General features: G+C 47.9%; 2 protein-coding genes across 9 annotated transcripts in view; both read left to right on the top strand.

Annotated features, from left to right (window-relative positions):
- PTPRU (protein tyrosine phosphatase receptor type U) overlaps positions 1-3,900 on the top strand; it is a 444,404-nt gene extending 440,504 nt beyond the window's left edge. For all 8 annotated transcript variants that reach the window (XM_056846270.1, XM_056846269.1, XM_056846268.1 and 5 more), the window contains one exon: positions 3,749-3,900. In XM_056846270.1, coding sequence (XP_056702248.1) covers positions 3,749-3,811 — 63 coding nt within the window. In that variant the 3' untranslated portion in view covers positions 3,812-3,900. The remainder of the gene's footprint in view (positions 1-3,748) is intronic.
- Positions 3,901-17,685: 13,785 nt separating this feature from the next.
- Positions 17,686-18,112, top strand: LOC130475390 (60S acidic ribosomal protein P1-like). The gene has a single exon (XM_056847158.1). It carries the CDS (start codon positions 17,750-17,752, stop codon positions 18,089-18,091), a length of 342 nt encoding a protein of 113 aa, XP_056703136.1. The 5' UTR covers positions 17,686-17,749; the 3' UTR covers positions 18,092-18,112.
- The last annotated feature ends 4,211 nt before the right edge of the window (positions 18,113-22,323 follow it).

Genomic DNA, 22,323 nt, shown 5'->3' with positions numbered 1-22,323 from the left:
TGGGTTTGTTTCTCCACCCCTCCAGATGAAGCCTGCTGGGTGAACTTGGGCCAGTCACAGTTCTCTCAGCCCACATGGAGGCAGGCAATGGCAAACTACCTCCAAACATCTCTTGCCTTGAAAATCCCATGGAGTAACCATAAGTCACCCTGACCTGGATGGCCCAGGCTAGCCTGATTTCGTCAGATCTCAGAAGCTAAGCAGGGTCAGCCCTGGTTAGTATTTGGATGGGAGACCACCAAGGAACACCAGGGTTGCTGTGCAGAGGAAGGCACTGGCAAACCACCTCTGTTAGTCTCTTGCCATGAAAACCCCAAAAAAGGGGTCGCCATAAGTCGGCTGCGACTTGACGGCACTGTACACACACACTCACACACACACACACAAAAAAACAACAAAAATAAACCTAAGTCAATTGTGACTTGACAGCGCATGCACACACACCATATATATAACATCAACATTAAAATACACAACAAAGACTTTAAAACTATAAACCCAAATTAAAACATAGATATTGCCCAAACTCAATAACTGGCTCCTATAAATGAATGTTCTTGACAAGGAGGTTGGGCTTGTTTGGGTTTGTTTCCTCACTCCTACACTTGAAGCCAACTGGGTGACCTTGGGCCAGTCACAGTTCTCTTAGAGCTCTCTCAGCCCCACCTGCCTTACAAGGTGTCTGTTGTTGGGAGGGGAAGGGAAGGCGATTGTAAGCTGCTTTGAGACTCCTTAAAGGTAGAGAAAAAGCTGCGTATAAAAACCAACTCTTCTTCCTCTTCACTTGAGGCAAATTTGCATGGCCAAGGGCCATGTCTCTGAATCAGCTCCCTCACCCTACGTGTATTTCCTTGTACCCGCAATATTATCTGCCTAAGCTTTTTGATTGGTTGATTTTAGAGAAGCTTTATGAATTTTACACCCTTGGAGTATTTCATAGAATGGTAGAATCATAGAGTTGGAAGGGACCACCAGGGTCTTCTAGTCCAACCCCCTGCACAATGCAGGACATTCACAACTACCTCCCCCCCACATCCCCAGTTACCCCCTACTCCATGCGCAGAAGATGGCCAAGGTTCCCTCCCTCTCATCATCTGCCTTAGATCATAGAATCAGCAATGCTGACAGATGGCCATCTAGCCTCTGCTTAAAAACCTCAAGAGAAAGAGCGCTCACCACCTCCCGAGGAAGCCTGTTCCACTGAGGAACCACTCTAACAGTTAGAAAATTCTTCCTAATGTCTAGATGGAAACTCTTTTGATTTAATTTGGCCCTGTGCGCTACAGAAGTTCTCCACATGACTATGAAGGAGAACAAACTCCTCTCTCTCTCAGCCTGAAAGCATTGGGAGCTTTGCACCTTTTAGGAAGATGACTTCTTCCTTTGATTTCTCTCCTCCCCTCTGGTGTTCATCCACATTGTTAAAAGGCCTGCGTCAGCGGTCCCCAACCACAAAATGAGGCCCCCCCTCCAATTTCCCAAACGAGAGTTGGCAACCCTAAATAGTTGCCTGGCTCTACTTCCTGAAAGCTTTTAGAGTCCTGGGTAGGGCTGCCAGGCGGGAGGCTTTATGGGCGAAGCCTGAGGAGGGGAGGGCTTGGGGAGGGACTTCAATGCCATAAGAGGCCAATTGCCAAAGTGGCCATTTTCTCCGAGGGAACTGATCTCTATCGGCTGGAGATAGGGGTGCCAGGTCCCCACTCACCTTCAGCAGGAGGTTTCTTTGCAGATCTTGTGTGTGTGCACGCGCGCGTGTGCTCGCGCCACCTCACAAGAATCCTTAGACCACTCAGACTCTTAGTTTGAGTGGTAAAGGGCCTCAGCGAGTTGGAGTGGTCTAAGGCTCCTCGCGAGGCGGCACTTCTGATTGTAAACCGGAAGTGCCGTGTCGGCAAGCGCACGATTGCCGCCGGCCCTCAGCTGGTCGGCGGGCAGAGGGGCACATTACTGGGGGTTTGCCCACCCCCAGCGGGCACCTGGCAACCCTAGCTGGAGATCAGTTGAACTAGCAGGAGATCTCCGTCTCGTACCTAGAGGTTGGCAACGCTAGTCCTGGGAGATTATTTATTTATTTAGGTAGGTAGGTATTTAGGTATTTATTTAGGTATTTAGGTATTTGTTCCCCATGTTTCCTCTTAGCTCAAGAAAGTAGCCACAATTTTGGTCTGTGTGTGTGGGGGGGGGGGAGAATTTGCTTGCTATCAATAATCCTCCCCCACTTTCTATACCAGAGACCATTCTTCCAAAACACAGCTTCTTTCATCTAATTCCTGGCCTACCTTGTCTTTTGCAATGCGGGCGCTTCCACCCTTTCCCCGTTTCCCGCCCTGCCCTTTGAATTCCCCGGGCAAATATCCCAACAGTAGAAACCTCCTTCCGTTCTCTGGCTTTGTGCCCGCTTTCATTATTTATTTCCTCCGTGCAGTATGATTTTCGTCCTGAAATTTGCTTTGGACTCATATACAAACACGGCGAGCTGTTACCTCGGGGATAATTGAAGATCAAAGCGGTGCAGCCGTTCTTAACTGTTGGCGGTTTTCGGGTTTGTTTGTTTGTTTTCCCTTTTCTGTCCAAGGCTGTACCAATAGAGCTGTCACAAAAGTGAGAGCACGTTACTGGAGAGCGCGTACCAGGATGGCTCGATTTCTCACGTCTCACACCCGCAGCCATTTTACACTGTGTAGAAGAAGAAGAGTTGGTTTTTATTTGCCGACTTTCTCTACCTTTTAAGGGGAATCAAACCGGCTTACAATTACCTTCCCCTCCCCGCAACAGACACCCTGGGAGGTAGGTGGGGCTGAGAGAGCTCTAAGAGAGCTGTGACGTAGCCCAAGGTCATCCAGCTGGCTTCATGGGTAGGAGTGGGGAAACCAACCCGGTTCACCAGATTAGCCTCCGCCGTTCATGTGGAAAAGTGGGGGAATCAAACCCGGTTCTCCCGATTAGATCCTCTGCTCCAAACCACCGCTCTTAACCACTACACCATGCATGGCTCAGTGGAATAACATTTGCTTAGCAGGCACAAGGTCACAGGTTCAATCCCTGCCATCTCCAGTTAAAGGATCTGGCAGTAGGTGCTGTGAATAGGGTTGCCAGGTCCCTCTTTGCCACTGGCGAGAGGCTTTTGGGGCAGAGCCTGAGGAGGGCGGGGTCTTCAATGCCATAGAGTCCAATTGCCAAAGTGGCCATTTTCTCCAGGGGAACGGATTTCTATTGGCTGGAGATCCATCATAATAGCAGGTGATCTCCAGCTAGTACCTGGAGGTTAAAATCTCAGTACACAGCCACCAACGTTTTCAAATCTTTAGTATAGTTCCTTTGAATTAAATTCCTTAACTTTAATTTGAATTAAATTCAAAGGAACTATACTAAAGATTTGAAAATGTTGGTGGCTGTGTACTGAGATTTTTTCCTTTAGGATTCCACAATTGTTGATCAGTACACCTCCTTTTCATAGTACCTGGAGGTTGGCAACCCTAGATGTGAAAACTCTGCCTAACATCCTGGAGACCTGCTATCAGTCTGAGTGGACACTGCTGAGCTTGATGTTGATTGGAGAAAAGTTGTAATAGCGGGAGATCTTCAGCCACCACCTGGAGATTGGCAACCCTACCCATTGTAGAGCCAGACACCCCCACTCCCACACACATACTTGGCGTTTGCTAGTAATTTTCTTTCTGTGCAGAATATGCTTTTGACTCATTCTGTGTCTGTCTCTCTCACTCCCCCCCTCCCCTTTCCCTTAAAGGAACAGTACCACTTCTGCTACGACTTAGCCCTGGAATACCTGGAATCCCTGGAGACCAGATAGCACCTTGCCAGGTGCCCACGAGCGAGTGTTTGTTTGGGGTTCGTGCCAGACACGTGTTTTGCACCCGGACTATGAGTCAGAGCAAAAGGGAGGAAGGAAAAAACAACAACATAAAAAACAGAACTCACGAACGTTACGGGGTCATGACGCCTATCCCTTACCTTCACCTGTCCCCCTTTTCTCCCACTCTTGCCCCTCTCCCAGGGAGCAAACTGGAGGCCGCCCAAACTCGTCCCAGGTACACAGCGACGTGCACACGCCAGCCAGGAGTTTGGCGCGCAGGCCTCCTTTGTACGTGTTTTGACACCAGTGCGCATTGGCTGAAATCTCTTTGTTTGCCTGCCTAGTCGTGACCTGGAATGAACTGATGCAGCGGAGATCCGGAGGGAAAGCGGAAGTTCGGCCTCTTCCAAAACAGCCGCGCGAGAGTCGAGTCGGCTGCGGGACCTTGTTGCTGCTCTTCAGAAAGCTGGAGACGATTCCAAGGCCTCGGTCGCCTTTGGGAAACAGCGGAAGGTGCTAAAGGGATCTGTACAGTTTTCATACGCTGTTATAACCATTACCTTTCTTGAGCCCCGGACTTGATGCCTGCCCCCAGAGAGGTTCTGAATTAATGTCGGCCTGCGTCCCGGCAGCAGTCCTGCCCGGAGGAAAATTCGGGCAGAGAGTGACTCCCTGGAGGTATCTCACAGGGGGAAACCAAACAGGCTGCTCACTCAACAGGCGAAACTATCCACACCAGATTCCCAAAACCACCATCTTTGTGCCTGGGTTTTCCAGTTCAGACAGCGGAAGCTTTTCTTGTTGTTGGGGGCGGCGGGGCGGGCTACTGCGTTTTCCAAGGTCTGGTCCTTCTGAACTATTTCCAAGCCTTGAAGCATCCCTCCCCCCTCCCCAGCGTCTCACTGCTCTTCAAATTGGGCTAAGCAGAAAATCTTTCTTCCAGCTCTTTAGAAGAGAGTCAGCGGTAAGAAAGATTGAGCCTGCTTCGGAAAGGCCAATGTAGATAACATTCCTTTAAGAGCCAGGGAAAAAGTCTTGGTAAGCTGGCCGGCCTAGAGCTGATTGAGCACTTCAGAGTAACTTGTTTGAAGATCATTTTTGCTTGATTGGCGCCCCCCATGAGTCAGACCCGGGGAGAGCAGGTTATCAGCATTCAGGGAAGAAGGTTGGTTGGGTGGCACTTCTTCAGTGCCCTTGAGAACAGTCAACAGCTGGAGATTGGGACACCGAATCCTCAGGGCTGCTGTATTTGACGTTTCTTCTTTTGTCGCTCCGCTCCATCTGCCGAACAGTCTGGTTTCTCCCATCGCTTCTTCTTCCTTGACATCAGAAATCCGTAAAGGGCATTGGCAGAGGAGGCCTGCTGCAGGCAATGTTTTGCACGGGGAAAGGGTTTTTTGCGCTCACTTATCAACAAGACTGGGAAACGGCCTTTTACTTATAGTGGTTTCCCTCGCTGTCATCTCTGGTTTTCAACCTCCAGGTAGTAGGAGATCTCCCGCTATGACAACTGATCTCCAGCCGATAGAGATCAGTTCCCCTGGAGAAAATGGCTGCTCTGGCAATTGGCCTTTATGTCATTGAAGTCCCTCCCTTCCCCAAACCCCGCCCTCCTCAGGCTCCACCCTCAAAATATCCAGGTATTTCCCAACTCGGAGCTGGCAACCCTTCCGTCATCCCTCCGGTGACTTTGGGTCTTTGTTTCGATTATGCATGCCGTTTCTGTTCGTCAAAGATCACCTCGCTGTTCCCCTGCGTTTCCCTGCATTTTGTCCGTGTTTTGAGGGACCCGTTTTATCTTGAATTTGAAAACGCGGGGAAACTCAGGGGGAGAGCAAGGCGACCTCTGACAGTGAGAAACGGCATGCATAATCAAAACAAAGACCTGAACTCGTCGGAGGGGTGACTGCAAGAGAAACAGCTGTGCATAAAAGACCTATGTGGTAGGCAGGCAGAGCAACCCTTGGCAGGACCAGTTAGGGGGATACATTCAAGCCTCCTTGCGGGGTTTGCATGGTGATCCCCACCATGCAGGCAAGCAAAGCACATTTATGTGATTACCAAGTTGTCGTAGCACAAGTCTGAAAAGCCCCAATGTGTGTTTGAAAGCATAGTGATGAGCATCACACAGACTAAAGACAGTGGCTTCGCTATGGCCAAACCAGAGAAGACCAATGACTGTATCTCAAGATAGATTTTCTTTAAAAACAAAACAAAAAAACAATTAGTACTTGCATGGGGAGAATTTTAAATCTCCCCTACCAGTGCCATTTTTCTAACCTTGAAGAAGAAGAGTTGGTTTTTATGTGTCAACTTTCTCCACCACTTAAGGAAGAATCAAACCAGCTTCCAATCACCTTCCCTTCCTCTCCCCCCCACAGACACCCTGTAAGGTAGGTGGGGCTGGGAGAGCTCTAAAGAGCTGTGACTGGCCCAAGGTTACCCACCTGTCTTCACATGGAGGAGTGGGGAAACCAGCCCCGTTCACCAGATTAGCCTCCGTTGTTCATGTGGAGGAGTGGGGAATCAAACCCGGTTCTCCAGATTAGAGTCTGCCATTCCTAACCACTACACCATGCTGGCTCTCCTACAAGCCTGCCAGGGCTGGCCTTTGCCCCAGTGGGGAAAATGGCAGATCTGGCCTGGAGAGGTAAAATGTGCCAGGGGAGGGGGCTAATGCCCATGTCCCGATTCTAGCTGCAATGGAAAAAATGCACTGCAGATCCTGTCCAGGTTGTCCGGTATCTTGCAATTTGACCATTAGTTGCCCCAAAGAACCGCAGCCAGCTCCAGAGTCACTCCCATTAACCCAACAAGCCCTTATCAGAAAAGGCGTCGCTTGAAGTAGCAGAGATAAGAGCAACTGTTGCTGGGTGTCATTCCCTGGTGACCTTTTTCATTTAAACTCCTGTTGTCGTTGTTGTTTTTAAAAGCCTGCCAACCAATGGGATCCCCAGGGAAATTTAGGCCATCTCTTTCTGCAGTGCTCAAAGAAAGACAGGCAGGCCCGAAAGGACTTTGTGCAAAGAATCAGAACCAAATCATTCCTGCAGCTGAGAGGCAGTCCTGCACTTGTGTGAGGATTCAGAGATAAAGGGGATGTTCTCTTGTGCGGGGTAAGAGGTGGGAAAACGGATGGAACCTGATATGATGAAATTAAGAGCTGTTCCACGTATTCCTTTCCGCCCCCTAAGATGGAGATTAATGCTGGTCAGCGGTACATTTCTGAACGGCATTGTTCGGCTTCCTGATGTAGGGCCCAGAGCAAAGACATGATCCTTCGTGTTTTTACAGCTGGTTCATGAAGAGAGCCAGGGTGGTGTAGTGGTTAAGAGCGGTGGTTTGGAGCGACGGAGTCTGATCTGGAGAACCGGGTTTGATTCCCTACTCCTCCACATGAGCGGCAGACGCTAATCTGGTGAACTGGATTTGCTTCCCCACTCCTACGCATGAGGCCAGCTGGGTGGCCTTGGGCTAGTCACACTCTCTCAGCCCCACCTACCTCACAGGGTGTCTGTTGTAGAGAGGGGAAGGGAAGGTGATTGTAAGCTGGTTTGATTCTTCCTTATGTGGTAGCGAAAGTCGGCATATAAAAACCAACTCTCCTTCTTCTTCTTCTCTGTCTGTGCTGCTGACTCAGTACAAGATGAAGCCTTGGGAACATCTTCTGTTCCTTAGGGCTACAGAGGCATGCTTGACAGTACAAAGACTCAGAAATCTCAAACGCCAAAGGAGCGGGCTGAATAAAGTTTCAGAGGCGGGGCTGCAGCGTCCAGCAGGGCTTCCTCGTGAATAGCAGAATATATTGGGCAAAACTGGAGAAATTATGCAAATGCGTTTCATTTGCACAAATTAGACCGACTGCCGGATCCCCCTTCTCTCGGGGCGTTGTTCTAATTTGGAACGCACACAGCCTCGAGCATTAATCTTCATGTTAGAAATTAAGATGTGAAGTGGTTCCAATACTAGGAGAGTTTCCCAGTGAGCAACGAAAGTATTGCTTCTTCCCCACCCCCTCCCCACTTCACACAATCTGGTAGACTGTTAAGAATTGGAAGCCAGAAGCCTTTGGAGGACGCTGGCTAAAATCCTATCAAGTTTGATCCCTGACAAACACACCCAGTAAGTGGAACAAATTGCCTTGGGGTGTGCTGGTATCAGACACCCTGCTACCAAGGAGAACCCCCATGCAGAAGCAACTTCAACATATGGATCTTGTCCTCTGGACCAGAAGCTGTAGGCACAAATCGGATGCATGTCCCAAGGTGTGTCCTCATACGGACGTCATCCACCCACCCACTGCTCACTCAGAGATGCGCATTCTGGCGCACGTGGTCACACACAAACATGAATGGCTAGACTTGAATTGGGTATCCCTCCTTGAGGCTATTTATAGTGAGGAGATGGGATTTCTGGTTTTCTATCCTAGTTGATGATGAAGATGATGGTGGTTCATTCCAAGAGGAGAAACTACTGATTCTGTTGTGCTGATCTGTTGGGAAAAATTAAGGGGATAGGATGAGATGGCTTTTGATATCCCTTGCCTTCCGTCTTATGCCTCTTTGAACCTTAGCTGCAAAGGGCATACCCAACCCAACATTCCTCCGTCCCATCCACACCTGGCTGTGATGTTGACGCTTGGAAGCTTCAACTCTGCATTGGGCTCTGTCGCAAACGAATCGGGCCTCTTTCATCCATCCCGTTCGAGACACAGACTTTGTATGGAAATGCGAATGCCTTCAATAAAGTCCGACAGTTCTTACAAAGAGCTATCCTGCCAAGGAATTCACGCTCAGATTTGACCTCTGGAGAGGCATGATTGAGTTGTACTTCTCTCCAAACACACCACTGTGGGCACAACGATGGCGGGGCTTCTGTGTGGTGCTAATTTTCAACACGGGGTGAGAAAATGTAGCCAGAGATAAAGATGCTCTTTCCCCCCTTTGATTTCAGTGGGGCTTGATTGTGTTTTCAGGGCTGCTTTTGGATATTACATTTTGCACTTAGGCCCCTTAAGCTTAAAGGGAAAACCATTTTTCTACCTGTGCACAACTTTCAAAAATGGTCAGGCTGAGAAGAAGAAGAGTTGGTTTTTATATGCCAACTTTCTCTACCACTTAAGGAAGATTCAAACCGGCTTACAATCACCTTTCTCTCCCCACAACAGACACTCTTGAGGAAGGTGGGGCTGAGAGAGCTCTGAGAGAACTGTGTCTAGCCCAAGGTCACCCAGCTGGCTTCATGTGTACGAGTGGGGAAACAAATCCAGTTCACCAGATTAGCCTTCTCCGCTCCAAACCACTGCTCTTAACCACTATACCATGCATGTTGTTTGTAACTGAGAAGCTGTACCTTAACACAAAATTCAATGTCAGTGTCCCTGGGTTGCACACCCAAAGAGATGTGATGCTGGAGAAGTGGTCCTAGCAGGCGCTTGTACTTTTGTGGGCAGGAGGGTTCTTCTGGCCCCTTGTTCATCCCGTGAAAGGTTCCACCCACCCACATTGTATCAGGTAGAAACCCTGGCCTTCTACCAATCTTATTCTAATTTGATGGAGGTGAGTATGAGTGACAGCCACATACCTGACCAATGTAGCTGTAGAAGCTGAATCCTCCCTGCATGGAAGGTCTTAATGGCTGCGCCGACTGGGGGGGCGGGTAGCAACAGTATTCAGTGCACCCAGCACCCACGTGCCTCCGATTATTGATCCCTCCCAGCCCAAACCTGGATAATAAACAACTCCCATATAGCATAAGCAAAGACTGTCTTAACACCCCCCCCCCCAAATAACTCAGAGTCCTTCCCTGTCAATAGTGAAAGTGATCCGGTAAAGTATTGCATGGCCATACAATTTTCTAGAGTTGGGGGGGGGGGTCATACACATTTATCACACAGAACAGAGCTCCAGAAAACCCAAGATTCGACAGGAATTTTTCCAGTGGCGGAAGGATTTCCACCTCCGGAATATGACTTTCTCTCCTTTCCCCCTCCAGGCATCGGCTAGAATGCCTCCCCCTCGAAATGAGATGTGTTTCAGGGGGCGTTTTGGGGCGCAGCGAGAGTGGAGCAGATGAGAAAGACAGTCTCTGTGGGTGGAAGTTTTCTGCCGCTGGAAATGTTCCGGTGGATCTAAACTGTGATTTTCTTCTTGTTGTATCAAAACCACGATCGAATACCGTCCTACCTTAACTTTAGTACCCACAGTGAAAGGGTGACTTGAATTATGAACCGTCCCTTCTTCTGGCTGGCCGGTCTATGTAAATGTCAGTACTTCCGGCATGGGTAGGGTGAGTAATACACAATTACACAGTCTGATTGCATCGGTTATACTTACAATTGCCATGCCCCCCCAAAGAAAATGGAGCTAGAGGTATCAGGGGTCAGCTAGAGGGAGGGTTGGGGTCAGTCGACTGATGGGCTGATAGTCTCGTTTGATTACCTTACGACTTGCCTCAAAGGAGCTAAAGATTTTGAGGGATGCCGGGGTTAATAAAACCCATACTTGGCTTTTCATTTGGGGAAATTAACATCAAATGTCTGCCTTTCCCATGAACCAGATGTCGCATCCCATCTCTTGGACAAATTGCATTTTCTGAAGAGGAACCACTCTGTACATCTCTGCCTCTTTTTTTGGCATATCAGCGGCTGCCAAATAATTCTGACCGGGGGGAGAAAAGGGGAAATTCTGCAGAGTTATTTTCTACTGATTTATTCAGAAGCTCACAGGTGAACTGTCACCCAAAAGATATGCAAAAAAAAAAAAAAAGCCACTCGCAGATACAAAAACACACTGCTGCTTCAGCGCTGGGGGGGGGGGGGAATGTAAAGGCCAGATATCTTTTTTTGGAGAGCTCCAACTTGCTGGATGTTTATTAATTTTTACTCTCTCTAAGGGCAAATATTTAAAAAACAAAACCCAAGTGCTATAAAAGGTAACTACTTTCCAACTCCCTCAGAGATATCCATCTGCCATAAAACCCAGAAAATTCCTGTTTATAGACATATGTATATATAGGCCTATGTGTATATATGCTGTTATTAATATGGATAATGTTTATCAGTATTACAAATTCAGTGGTGCTTTCCCCCCCTTCCTTTTTAATAAAAGTCAAATTAAAAACCAATGAAATAAAACATTTTAAAATGGAGAAAACGATTGCCAAATTCTTTTTTTTTTTAATCACAGAAACCTTTGCAGAGATTACAAACAAATGCCAGAAGGTGTTTTCTATCCCTACTGACGGTCAAATATTCCTAGATCTTAGCCTTAGACATCTGTGTTGTTGTGTTGGCTACCTATAGGACCAGTTGGACAAGGAACCAGGATGAAGACGTCAGAGAAAAGGGGGTTCTGACATCAATTGCAGAATGCCAGTGGTGGTTGTTATCCCCCCCCCCCAAGTTATTTCCCTTCAAAGACATTACTTATCCCCAAAAAATCAATGTTTGAAATTCATGGTGGATGGTGATTTTGTTTCTACTAGCCCTGAAAATACCCAGATCTGGATGACCCAGGCTAGCCCGCTCTCGTCAGATCTCAGAAGCTAAGCAGGGTCAACACTGGTTAGTACTTGAATGGAAGACCACCAAGGAAATCCAGGGTTGCTACCTAGAGGCAGGCAATGGCAAACCACCTATGGTTGTCTCTTGCCTCGAAAACCCTATGGGATTGTCATGAGTCAGCTGCAACTTGCCAGCTCTTTCCCCCACCAGCCCTGAAAACAGCAGGGACCGGATATCTTGTAAAGTTGCCAGATCCTCTGATAGTACTTTGAGTCTGCCTACAAGGACTTTCGATCAGACATGTGACGCAAGTTCCCCATGGGGAGCTCAGTTCCCTGACACACAGAAGATCATGGAGCGTCTGTGGCTCAGTGGTAAAGCCTCTGCTTTGCATGCAGAAGGTCCCAGGTTCAATCCCCAGCATCTGCAGTTAAAAGGATCAGATGATGGGAAAGACCTCTGCCTAAGACCTTGAGGAGTTGCTGCCAGTCTTGAGTAGGCCAAACTGAACTTGAGGGACCAATAGCCTGATTCAGTATAAAACAGCCTCAAGTGTACATATGTACAATATGAATCAGGACCATGGCACACAAGGAGATGGCACTTAAGTTCCCCCTCCCTCATCATTTTCTTTACTTGAAATGGCTTGGGGGGGGGATCTGGAGACCAAGTCCTATGAAGAAAGGTTGAAGGAGCTGGGTATGTTTAGCATGAAAAGGAGAAGACTGAGAGGGGATATGATAACCATGTTCAAGTACTTGAAGGGCTGTCATATAGAGGAGGGTGCCGAGTTGTTTTCTGTTGCTCCAGAAGGTCGGATCAGAACCAACGGGTTGAAATTAAATCAAAAGTGTTTCTGTCTAGACATTAGGAAGAATTTTCAAACAGAGCGGTTCTTCAGTGGAACAGGCTTCCTCGCGAGGTGGTAAGCACTCTTTTCCTGGAGGTTTTGAAGCAGAGGCTAGATGGCCATCTGTCAGCAAAGGTGATTCTATATTCTATGACCTTAGGCTGATGATGAGAGGGAGGGCATCTTGGCCATCTTCTGGGCATGGAGTAGGGGACACTGGGGGAGTGTGGGGGGAGGTAGTTGTGAATTTCCTGCATTGTGCAGGGGGTTGGACTAGATGACCCTGGTAGTCCCTTCCAACTCTATGATTCTATGATTCTCCATTGGGGTTTCCACACATGCTGATGGGATTTTAAAACTCACTTAAAATGCCCCCTGCAAAACAAGGAAATCTAGTGAGCATGAAGGCTGGGCAAATTACCTGTTGCTGAGATACTAGCCGAAAAGAAGACAACCGACTCTTTAAACGCCTCTCCTGGCTGGAAAAACACAACTGTATTGTGACTACAGCTGTCGAAGCAAGAGTTTGGAGCGTGCCAGCTTTTGTCTGGGGGTGATTTATTCCTAGCCAAGCAGCCTTTCGGGTTTAACGCCTTGCGATATTAAAGACTTCCAGTAAAAGTTGAACCTTAGTTTAATGGAGGCGCGGCACCAAAATAAAACTTTTAAAAGGCCCCTAATTGAGTCGTCAAGGCCTGTTTTGAATCTTTAATTACGGTTTGTGAAGGATGTGGTAATTAAATGTTGCCAATAAATAATAAAAAGGGAATAATGCAAATTAAACTCAAGAGCTCTGTTTATAGTGGAATGTAATTATGCAGTGTCCCTTTTTTTGTGGGCGAGTGTGAGCGAGCGTGTGGAAGCGGCATTCTTCTTCTGCCCTGTAGTCCTAGCCATTGTGGTGGAAGATGCTCACAGGTGTCCGCATTGGCAGATACAGGCATCTCGTTGGCTCCCGTCCAATCCGAGCTCCGTCGTCATTTGTAAAGAGAACTAAAAGGCACAGCTGTCTGTCTTTCATCTCTCTCTGTGATGGGCACTCAAGATGTTAAATAATGGCAATAATTAGAAGCGTTATAAGAGAGGGGTGTATGAAAGTTGGGGGGGATCTAGTCTCCCTTGTGCTGCTCCTCCTCATCAACCCCCCCCCGCCAGCTCTGCCATGAATGCATGAAGATGACCCCAAATGCAAGTCACTGCACCTCATTTTCAGTTCCCCACATGCAACACAGCTATGGATTCTGGTTCTCACTTGCTAATGTTATTTCTCGCCAATGAATTCAGCCATCGACCTAGGAGAACTGTGCAAGGTTTTAATTTTTAGCTGAAAAGAATCTTGGTCTCTCTTGCTATTCCAGGATCAAAGCCATGGGTCTTTCTCTTTAAAAAATGGAACATAAGAAGATAAAAAGATCCATGCTGGATCAGATCAAAGGCCAATCTAGTCCATTTTGTTCCCACTGTGGCCAACCAGCTGCCCCTAGGAAGCCCACAAACAAGACGACTGCAGCAGCATCCTCTTTCCTATGCTCCACATACGATTGCCAGGTCCCCCTTCTCCACCGGCGGGAGGTTTTTGTGGCGGAGCTTTAGGAGGGTGGGGTTTGGGGAGGGGAGGGACTTCAATGCCATAGAGTCCAATTGCCAAAGTGGCCATTTTCTCTAGCTGAACTGATCTCTATTGGATGGAGATCAGTTGTAATAGCAAGAGCTAGTACCTGGAGGTTCATTCCATTGTTTGTGGGATTCTGGCCAGTCACCACACATGCAAATAATCCTATTCAACTTCCTGACTGGAGAACAAATTCCTAATATGGCTGAGCATTACAAATGGGACAAATGCATCTACCAAACCATGTCATTACAGACTTGGGCACTGTCAAGATTTACTGCCATATCCTCCCGGTTGTTTCAAGGCAAATTTTATGTTATAATGCCTCCCCTTCATTTTATGCAGCTCCCTTCAATTCACAATTACATTTGTACCTTTCGGGGCAGGCAAGAAGCAGTTCAGATGCCACTCCAGGCAGTTGGAAGAGGAAACCGTCATTGGTAGGGTTGCCAGTTTCCTCTTTGCCACTGGTGGGAGGTTTCTGGGGTGGAGCCTGAGGAGGGCAGGGTTTGGGGAGGGGAGAAACTTCCATGCCATAAAGTCCAATTGCCAAAGCGGCCATGCTCTCCAGGTGAACTGATCTCTATTGGCTGGAGATCAGTTGTAATAGCAGGAGATCTCCAGCTAGTACCTGGAGGTTGGCAACCCTAGTCTCCAGAGTGGGGATGTTGTACCTGGAAGTTGGCAACCCAATTCCTGCATCGTATTCTCCCACCACCCCCATTGTACCACTCTGCCTTCAGCTAAGCCAGGGGATTGCTACAAGTGTCAGTTCAACAACTAAAGAATCCTTCCTGAGATCAAATCCATTTTGATATATCAAAAGGATGGGAATTTCCTTCTCCCCTCCAGCAACGCATACATCTCTTTAAAGTGAAGTTTTATTCTGACGAGATCAATGTCAATCATGTTTATGCAATTCTTTCACACCAAAGAAAATAATTCTGTTTGCTGCTGTACCATAACAAGAAATCTAGTATCATTCAAACTGTCTACAGACTACCGAGGGAGGTCTCTGCGCTAACCAGCCTGGGCGTTCTCTCTGTCATGCAGCCAATGAATGAATGTGAAAGCTATTATATGCCAGTAAAAGAGGAAATAAATTATTAAAATGCCCATCCATCATTCCATGGTTTAAACCAGATCAGATCTATATAAAACTTTTAAAATATTAAACAATAAGAGAGGCAGACTTTAAAAGGAAATTTACGGGGGGAAAGAACGATACAGATGACTACGCTCAATTAATATAGGATGTCAGCGACGATTAAGAGGTGGGATCAGATTTACTTATTTGTTTTATTAAAATAGTTACACCCACTTTTCTCATGGTGGTTTTCAAATTGTGAAAAGTACAAAATACAATTAGACCCCACGTAACCCCTCTAAAAAGGCCAGCTGTTTGCACCTAGTTAAAGGTCCTGGCAAACAGAGCACCTCCTAAATAACTCTAGAGAAGAAGAAGAGTTGGTTTTCATACGCCGATTTTCTCTATATTTTAAGAAGAATCAAACCAGCCTACAATCTCCTTCCCTTCCTCTCCCCACAACAGAAACCTTGTGAGGTAGGTGAGCTCTAAGAGAACTGTGATTAGCCCAATGTCATGCTGGTAGAGTCCGCCACCCATGTGGAGGAGCGGGGAATCAAACCCGGTTCTCCAGATTAGAGTCCGCTGCTCCAAATTTGGTTTGGAATGGACCATGCTGGCTCTCCCTTCACTTTGTCAGAGAACCCGTTCCATGGGGCGGGAAGATTACCCCAGAGCCGTCTGGGGGGTTTAACGCACGGCCAATTTGTCTCGCCTTTGTGCCTTAAAAGTAGCGAATCCCCGTGGTCCACAAGCACGACTGTCCAAGGGCTGCGCATCGGACAAACCTTAGTCGCGAATTAAGGCAAAAAAAACCAGGTTAAGCAATCCCTGGTTTCTAGCGATCTTTTCGGTGCTAAACCGCTACTTTTTTTTGTATTTCGCCACATTACCGGAACGCTGATGTGCGTGTAATTACTTGACTAGCTCGCTACTAATGCCCCTTACCGGTCTCCTCCGTCCCGCCCCCTTTCCTGCGCGAGCAATTGGTTGAGACGATGGTATACCGGAACGCCAATCCTTGGGCGATGTCACTCCCCTGCTATCCCACATTGCAGACTATCCCACATTATATGGTTGGTTCAAACGCACGGGGAGCCTCCAGCAGCTACTTATTTCAGACTTATAGGGCGAAAACGCATGGTCACGTTATCTAATCCCTGTTTCAGCCAGGATCGAATGCACATTAGGCGAAACGCATGCATTCGATCCAGGCTGAATCCTGGCTGAAACAGGGATTAAAGGAGGATAAAGTGACCATGCGTTTTCGACCATAGTGGGATGGGCTGGCGTCATGCGTTTGATTATCCAGTCTTAAATATTGTGGGATTAAAATGTTGTGAGATAACAGAGGAGCGAACCAGGAACATTCTGCCCATGCGTTAATCCCCTGGGTGAGGATTCTGGTCCAGCTTGCGCGGGGAGCAGTTCGTGAAGAGAGACAGCACTGTGTAGTCATTAGAGTATCATACTAGGATGTGGGAGACCCAGGTTCAAATCTCCACTTTGCCATGGGAGCTTGCTGGGTAACCTTGAGCCAGTCACACACTCTCAGCCAAATCTACCTCAGAGAGGTGTAGTGATGGAAAAAATGGAGGAGAGGAGAATGATGTCAGCTGCTTTGGGACCCCATTGGGGAGAAAGGTAGGGTATAATGAAGTAAATGCTGCTGCTGCTGCCGCCGCCACTACTACTACTACTGTAACTACTACTCAAAGGTAAAGGTCCCCTGTGCAAGCACCAGGTCATTCCTGACCCATGGGGTGACGTCACATCCCGACGTTTACTAGGCGGACTTTGTTGCGGGGTGGTTTGCCAGTGCCTTCCCCTTTACCCCCAGCAAGCTGGGTCCTCATTTTACCGACCTCGGGAGATGGAAGGCTGAGTCCACCTTGAGCCGGCTACCTGAAACCGACTTCCGTCAGGATCGAACTCAGGTCATGAGCATAGCTTGGACTGCAGTACTGCAGCTTACCACTCTGTACCATACTACTACTACTACTACTACTACTACTACTACTACTACTACTACTACTACTACTACAAGGCCTCAGATGTTCACAATCTCATGATGATATGCCTATTCAGCAACAGGCTTTAGTTGATGCCAGGGGGGCTACACTAACCGGAAGGGGGGGGCTAGCAGGTGGCAGCCTGAAAACCACACCTAACACATAAAGACATACGGAAAGAGACAATCCTTTCGATACATGGATCCCGGGCTGTGAAGTGCTTTAAATGTCATAACTGAACTCTGAAACAAACTGGGAGCCAATGTAGCTGTGAGAAATGTTTCCGTTGGCTAGCCCCTGACGGTATTTGGGCTGCCACCTTCTGAACCAGCTGCGTTATCCAGGTTGTCTTCAAGGGTAACAAAATGAATTTATTACAGGCCTGAGAGCGGATCCGACTGGTGCTTCCCCACTGGCTGGCATTTTGGAAGGAATGAGAGCGCTTTTCCCCCTCCTGCCAAAGGAGACCAGATCCTCTTTCATCACTGTGCATGGCCTGTCCCAGAAGGGACAGATGCGTCAGTGTTCTTGCCAGGTAATATTTCAGCTGTAGCTCATTAATCAGCAAGAGTTGCTAGACACCAGTGGTGGGGTGGGGTGGGGAAATGACATTTTCACTGGTATTATGAAGGGAAGATTTTATTTCTTTCTCTCCTTTGTCACGACATGGTAAACAACTGCAACTTATCAGGAACTCGCCTCTGCCTTGACTCTAACTATCATTTTGCTTCTACAACCCATTAACGTAACTAATGGAATGGCCTTCTTTCTCGCCTGGTGGCGTGAAAGGTACTGTGTCCTTCAGGTGAAGCTAAGGCCGAATCCCAGCCAGCGACCAGCCCCGCCCACCACCTTCTCCTCCTCCTCGCCATGGCCTCCGTTTCCGAGCTCGCCTGCATTTACTCTGCGCTGATGCTGCACGATGCCGAAGTCACCGTCACAGAGAGTAAGATCAATGCACTTATCAAAGCGGCTGGAGTGAATGTTGACCCTTTCTGGGCAAGACTGTTTGCAAAGGCTTTGGCCAACATTGACATTGTAAGTCTCATCTGCAACGTTGGAGCAGGCGGTGGGGCTCCAGCTGCCGCGGCCCCGGCTGGAAGAGGGGCCCCTGCAGGCGGTGCAGTGCCTGCTGAAGAGAAGAAAGAGGAAGAGAAGAAAGAAGAGTCTGAAGAATCTGATGATGACATGGGCTTTGGTCTCTTTGACTAAGCTGCTGACTTTTTTGTACTCTTTTACAATTAAGATTTTAAAAAAAAAAAAAAAAAAACTAATGGAATGGTGGAGTCTGATCTGGAGAACCGGGTTTGATTCCCCACTCCTCCACATGAGCGGCGGAGGCTAATCTGGTGAACTGGATTTGTTTCCCCACTCCTACATACGAAGCCAGCTCCCCATGTCTCCATCCACAACCCTCCTGCTGGTTGCCAGGCACTGAGGTTTCCCACCCCCGGGTAAGAGCTTTAAAGAATTAAAGCCCTTCATCCCCTTGTCCAATCACTCATCCATCACGGCTCCATCAATTCAGTCCCAATTTTGTCCCAGATAGGTCTCTCTTTTCTCTGTGCTGCGGAAAAGGTTAGTTGAGGTGAGCAAGCAAGGGTTAGGAGAGGGCTATTTGAGGCTCCAACTCCCAGAGGAACGTCATGGTGCTTAATGTCTTGGGATGTGTCTTGCAGGAAGAGAGGCAGATGGATCGGCGCAGCTTCGAACAGGGATGCTTTGCATTTCGGTGATTAATCTGAACACGCTATCCAGGCTCTAACTTTGGAGCCCCATGGGAATTAGGCACAAAACCTCCTTTTCTCGCGCCGTTATCTGTGGCAAGCACGCCCCACAAGGCTGCTAATGACTGCACAAAGCCAATGTCATGGTATTGTTAGAGGTGACCCGCCCCATCCGGCTCCATTGAGGGATTCTTCTGCTAATCCTCGCTGACACTCAGCATGGACTAGATGCATCCCACGACCTCACAAACCAATTCCCTTCCATGACGTCAAACAGAAGCACACAAAGAGAGAGGTGGGAAGGAATAATGAGAACATCTAGCCCTGTTTGGGCGGAGGGGAAGGGATGCATAGAGCAATGGATAAACTCTTTGCTCAGAATTGGCTCAGTTTTGACCAACTCTCTTGGAGAGCTCTCAGGAAACAGTTCCTGGAGCGATACAAATTTATACCATGAGCCAGATAATTGCGAACATTATTCTGGGCCAGGACAGGCTAATCTCATTAGATCTTGGAAGCTAAGCAAGGCCCACCTGGTAAATACTGGGCGGGGAGAGCAGCAAGGAAGTCCTGGGTGACTACGCAGAAGCAGGCAATGGCAAACCACTTCTGTGTGTCTCTTACCTTCTAAACCATACTGGGTCAGCACAAGTTGGCTATGATTTGAAGGCACATTCCAGCACCAATTCAACTCACTGGCAATATCACTAGGTCAAACAAAAAACCAAATATGGAGAGGAAAGAAGGATGATACTTTGATGGTTATGGAGGTACATGTTTGGGTCACAAGAGTTCTTCCTCTATCCTTCCGTTTTGATAATATCTGCCCTTCAGGGGCACCCCACTGCCCTGAATATGCCGGTGTTAGTAGGCAAATGCCAAACAAGATGGGCCTATGATCAAATCCAGCATGACAGGTAGGGTTGCCAACTCCAGACTAGGAAATTCCTTTCTTTCCTTTATCCCTTAGAAGCTCCTTGATCCATTGATCTTGAGCAGCATATATCTAATGTTTGAGGGATATAAGGACTGAAACAAATCTTGCCACTGACAATGTAGCCTTGGGAGGCTGTCACTTAGTAAAACTAGGCAATTCCTGGAGATTTGGGGATGGAGCCCAGGGAGTGTGGAGTTTGGGAAAGGCGGGAATCTATAATGACATAGACTCCACCCTCCAAAGCAGCCATTTAACTCCAGTAGAACCAGCTCTGTAGTCTGGGGATCAGTTGTCACCCCGGAAAATCTCCAGGCCCCATCAGGTGGCTGGCAGCCCTAACAGCAAGTCCATCCCTCTGCCTCATTGGGTCTCTGTACTCTTGTACCTCTTTTCATCTGTGCACAGAAACTCCCAACAGTCACAGATACCTCATATAGGCTTTGTTCTCACTGAGATCAGGAACGGTCATAGTGATTCTGGGAGACTGGGCAAAAGTAATGGGTGGGCCCAAGAATCACTGGATGTGGCAGATGGGGTAGTGTCCCCTCCCCATAGCTGAGTTCCAGCCACTACCTAAGACTCTTTTGGTGCCAGAACCAGTGTTTGGACCAGGTGCCAATGCATATTTTTTTGTAGGGGTGAGTCTCCAGTAGGGTTGCCAGGTCCCTCTTCACCACCGGTGGGAGGTTTTTGAGGTGGAGCCTGAGGAGGGCAGGGTTTGGGGAGAGGAGGGACTTCAATGCCATAGAGTCCAATTGCTGAAGCAACCATTTTCTCCAGCTGAACTGATCTCTATCGGCTGGAGATCAGTTGTAATAGCAGGAGATCTCCAGCTAGTACCTGGATATTGGCAACCCTAGTCTCCAGAGTGGGGATGTGTGATTTTGGGGTGGTCCAAAAGGCTTCCCCTAGTCACTTAAACAGCATTTCTCCTGGGGAATGAAGATGAGGCATGTCGATGTACGCACACTTGCTTAATTGCTCTACTCTGGGATGTTAGCCATTAGATTAATAAAGTACCTATCAATCTGATTGGTGTACACTCATGGTTAGGGTTGCCAACCTCCAGGTACTAGCTGGAGATCTACTATTACAACTGATCTCCAGCCGATAGGGATCAGTTCACCTGGAGAAAATGGCCGCTTTGGCAATTGGACTCTAGGGCATTGAAGTCCCTCCCCTCCCTAAACCCCGCCCTCCTCAGGCTCCGCCCCAAAAATCCTCCCACCGGTGGCAAAGAGAGACCTGGCAACCCTAGTCATGGTTTTATCTTGCGATCTCCTAAATGATGGTTCTGTATGTCAATTTCCTTTATGAACAATCTTCTTATATTTGGATGGAATCATGGTGTTGTTGCTACGGCGTATTTGCTGATGCACTAAAGGCTGGTGTTGGTTTCTCCTAGGGACACCCCACTGCGCAGTTGGGGCAAAAATTAGGGCTTAGACCAGGCAACAGCATAGGCTTTTGCAAGGCCGAATCCTCTGAATGTTTCTGGTATGTGGTGTTTGCAAGTTTACTTTTGAGTACAGCGCTTGTTTGTGGTTGGATTCGCAACGAAGGAAATCAGGACCAATGTGACACGGTTAGGCTGCTTTTCCCCTTTGCGGTCTACATTTGTGCAGAAGCCAGACTCAATCTAGCGCTGATTATTGCAAGGCAGAGAACAGGGCCTTTATTAATAATCAGCACAATGCGCTTAGCATAACACATTATGGTACTCAACGTTTGTTATTTTGTGCTGAAAAGCAAATCACTGGGTCGGATAAACAAGCGTCCTAATCAGGCAACGTTAAGTGGCTTTTTCCCTTTGGAGAGGAATTCTGTGTCCCTCCCAAGTTTGCTTCTAGAATTCCAGCGCAGAGTTCAACCAACAGGAGGCTGATTCCTTGGTAACGGCGGTGAAATGTTCAATAAATGGTAATACTCTTGGTTATTTAACTGTGCTAACAAGGTTGACATTCCTCCACTGAGAATTGATTCCAGATGAAATACCCCATAAAGGTGAGTTTTGTTGAATCCTTCCTTCGATAAAGCTGTCGTAAAGAGGCAGAGGCGCCATTCCTTTAACAGCTACAGTTTAACTGATTTGGAAAGGTGAGGTGGAAAGAAGAAGAAGAAGAAGAAGAAGAAGAAGAAGAAGAAGAAGAAGAAGAAGAAGAAGAAGAAGAAGAAGAAGAAGAGTTGGTGTTTATATGCCGACTTTCTCTACCACTTAAGGGAGACTCAAACTGGCTTACAATCACCTTCCCTTCCCCTCCCCACAACAGACACCCTGTGAGGTGGGTGAGGCTGAGAGAGCTGTGACTAGCCCAAGGTCACCCAGCTGACTTCGTGTGTAGGAGTGGGGAAACAAATCCAGGTCACCAGATTAGCCTCCGCCGCTCGTGTGGAGGAGTGGGGGAATCAAACCCGGTTCTCCAGATCAGACTCCACCGCTCCAAACCACCGCTCTTAACCACTACACCACACTGGCTCTCTTGAATAAAGACAGACAGCAGTCTAATGGGCACAGCTGTCCCCGTTGCTCCTATGTAAATCAGGAACCACATCACCCCTTGAATTGCTGCCTGTTAAAGGCATGTACAGGGATGACAACATTTTGTACTGGACTTTCTCTTGTGCCTGCCAAAAAGACCATGTAGCAGGTAGCACACTTCCTGGTACACAGCGAAAGAGCTGGGGAAGCCTTACCTGCTGAATGTCTGTAATAGCAGGAGATCTCCAGCTAGTACCTGGAGGTTGGTGACCCTATTCAGGACTGCTGACTGGGATGAGAA

Source organism: Euleptes europaea, chromosome 3 (genome assembly GCF_029931775.1).
Source record: "Euleptes europaea isolate rEulEur1 chromosome 3, rEulEur1.hap1, whole genome shotgun sequence".
In the NCBI taxonomy this organism is placed as follows: domain Eukaryota; kingdom Metazoa; phylum Chordata; class Lepidosauria; order Squamata; family Sphaerodactylidae; genus Euleptes; species Euleptes europaea.
Note: the sequence above shows the minus strand (reverse complement) of the source record. Positions and strands in the feature narration are given on the sequence as shown.

Excerpts from the sequence above, each read along its gene's own strand:
- LOC130475390 (XM_056847158.1), top strand. The coding sequence starts at position 17,750 with ATGGCCTCCGTTTCCGAGCTCGCCTGCATTTACTCTGCGCTGATGCTG.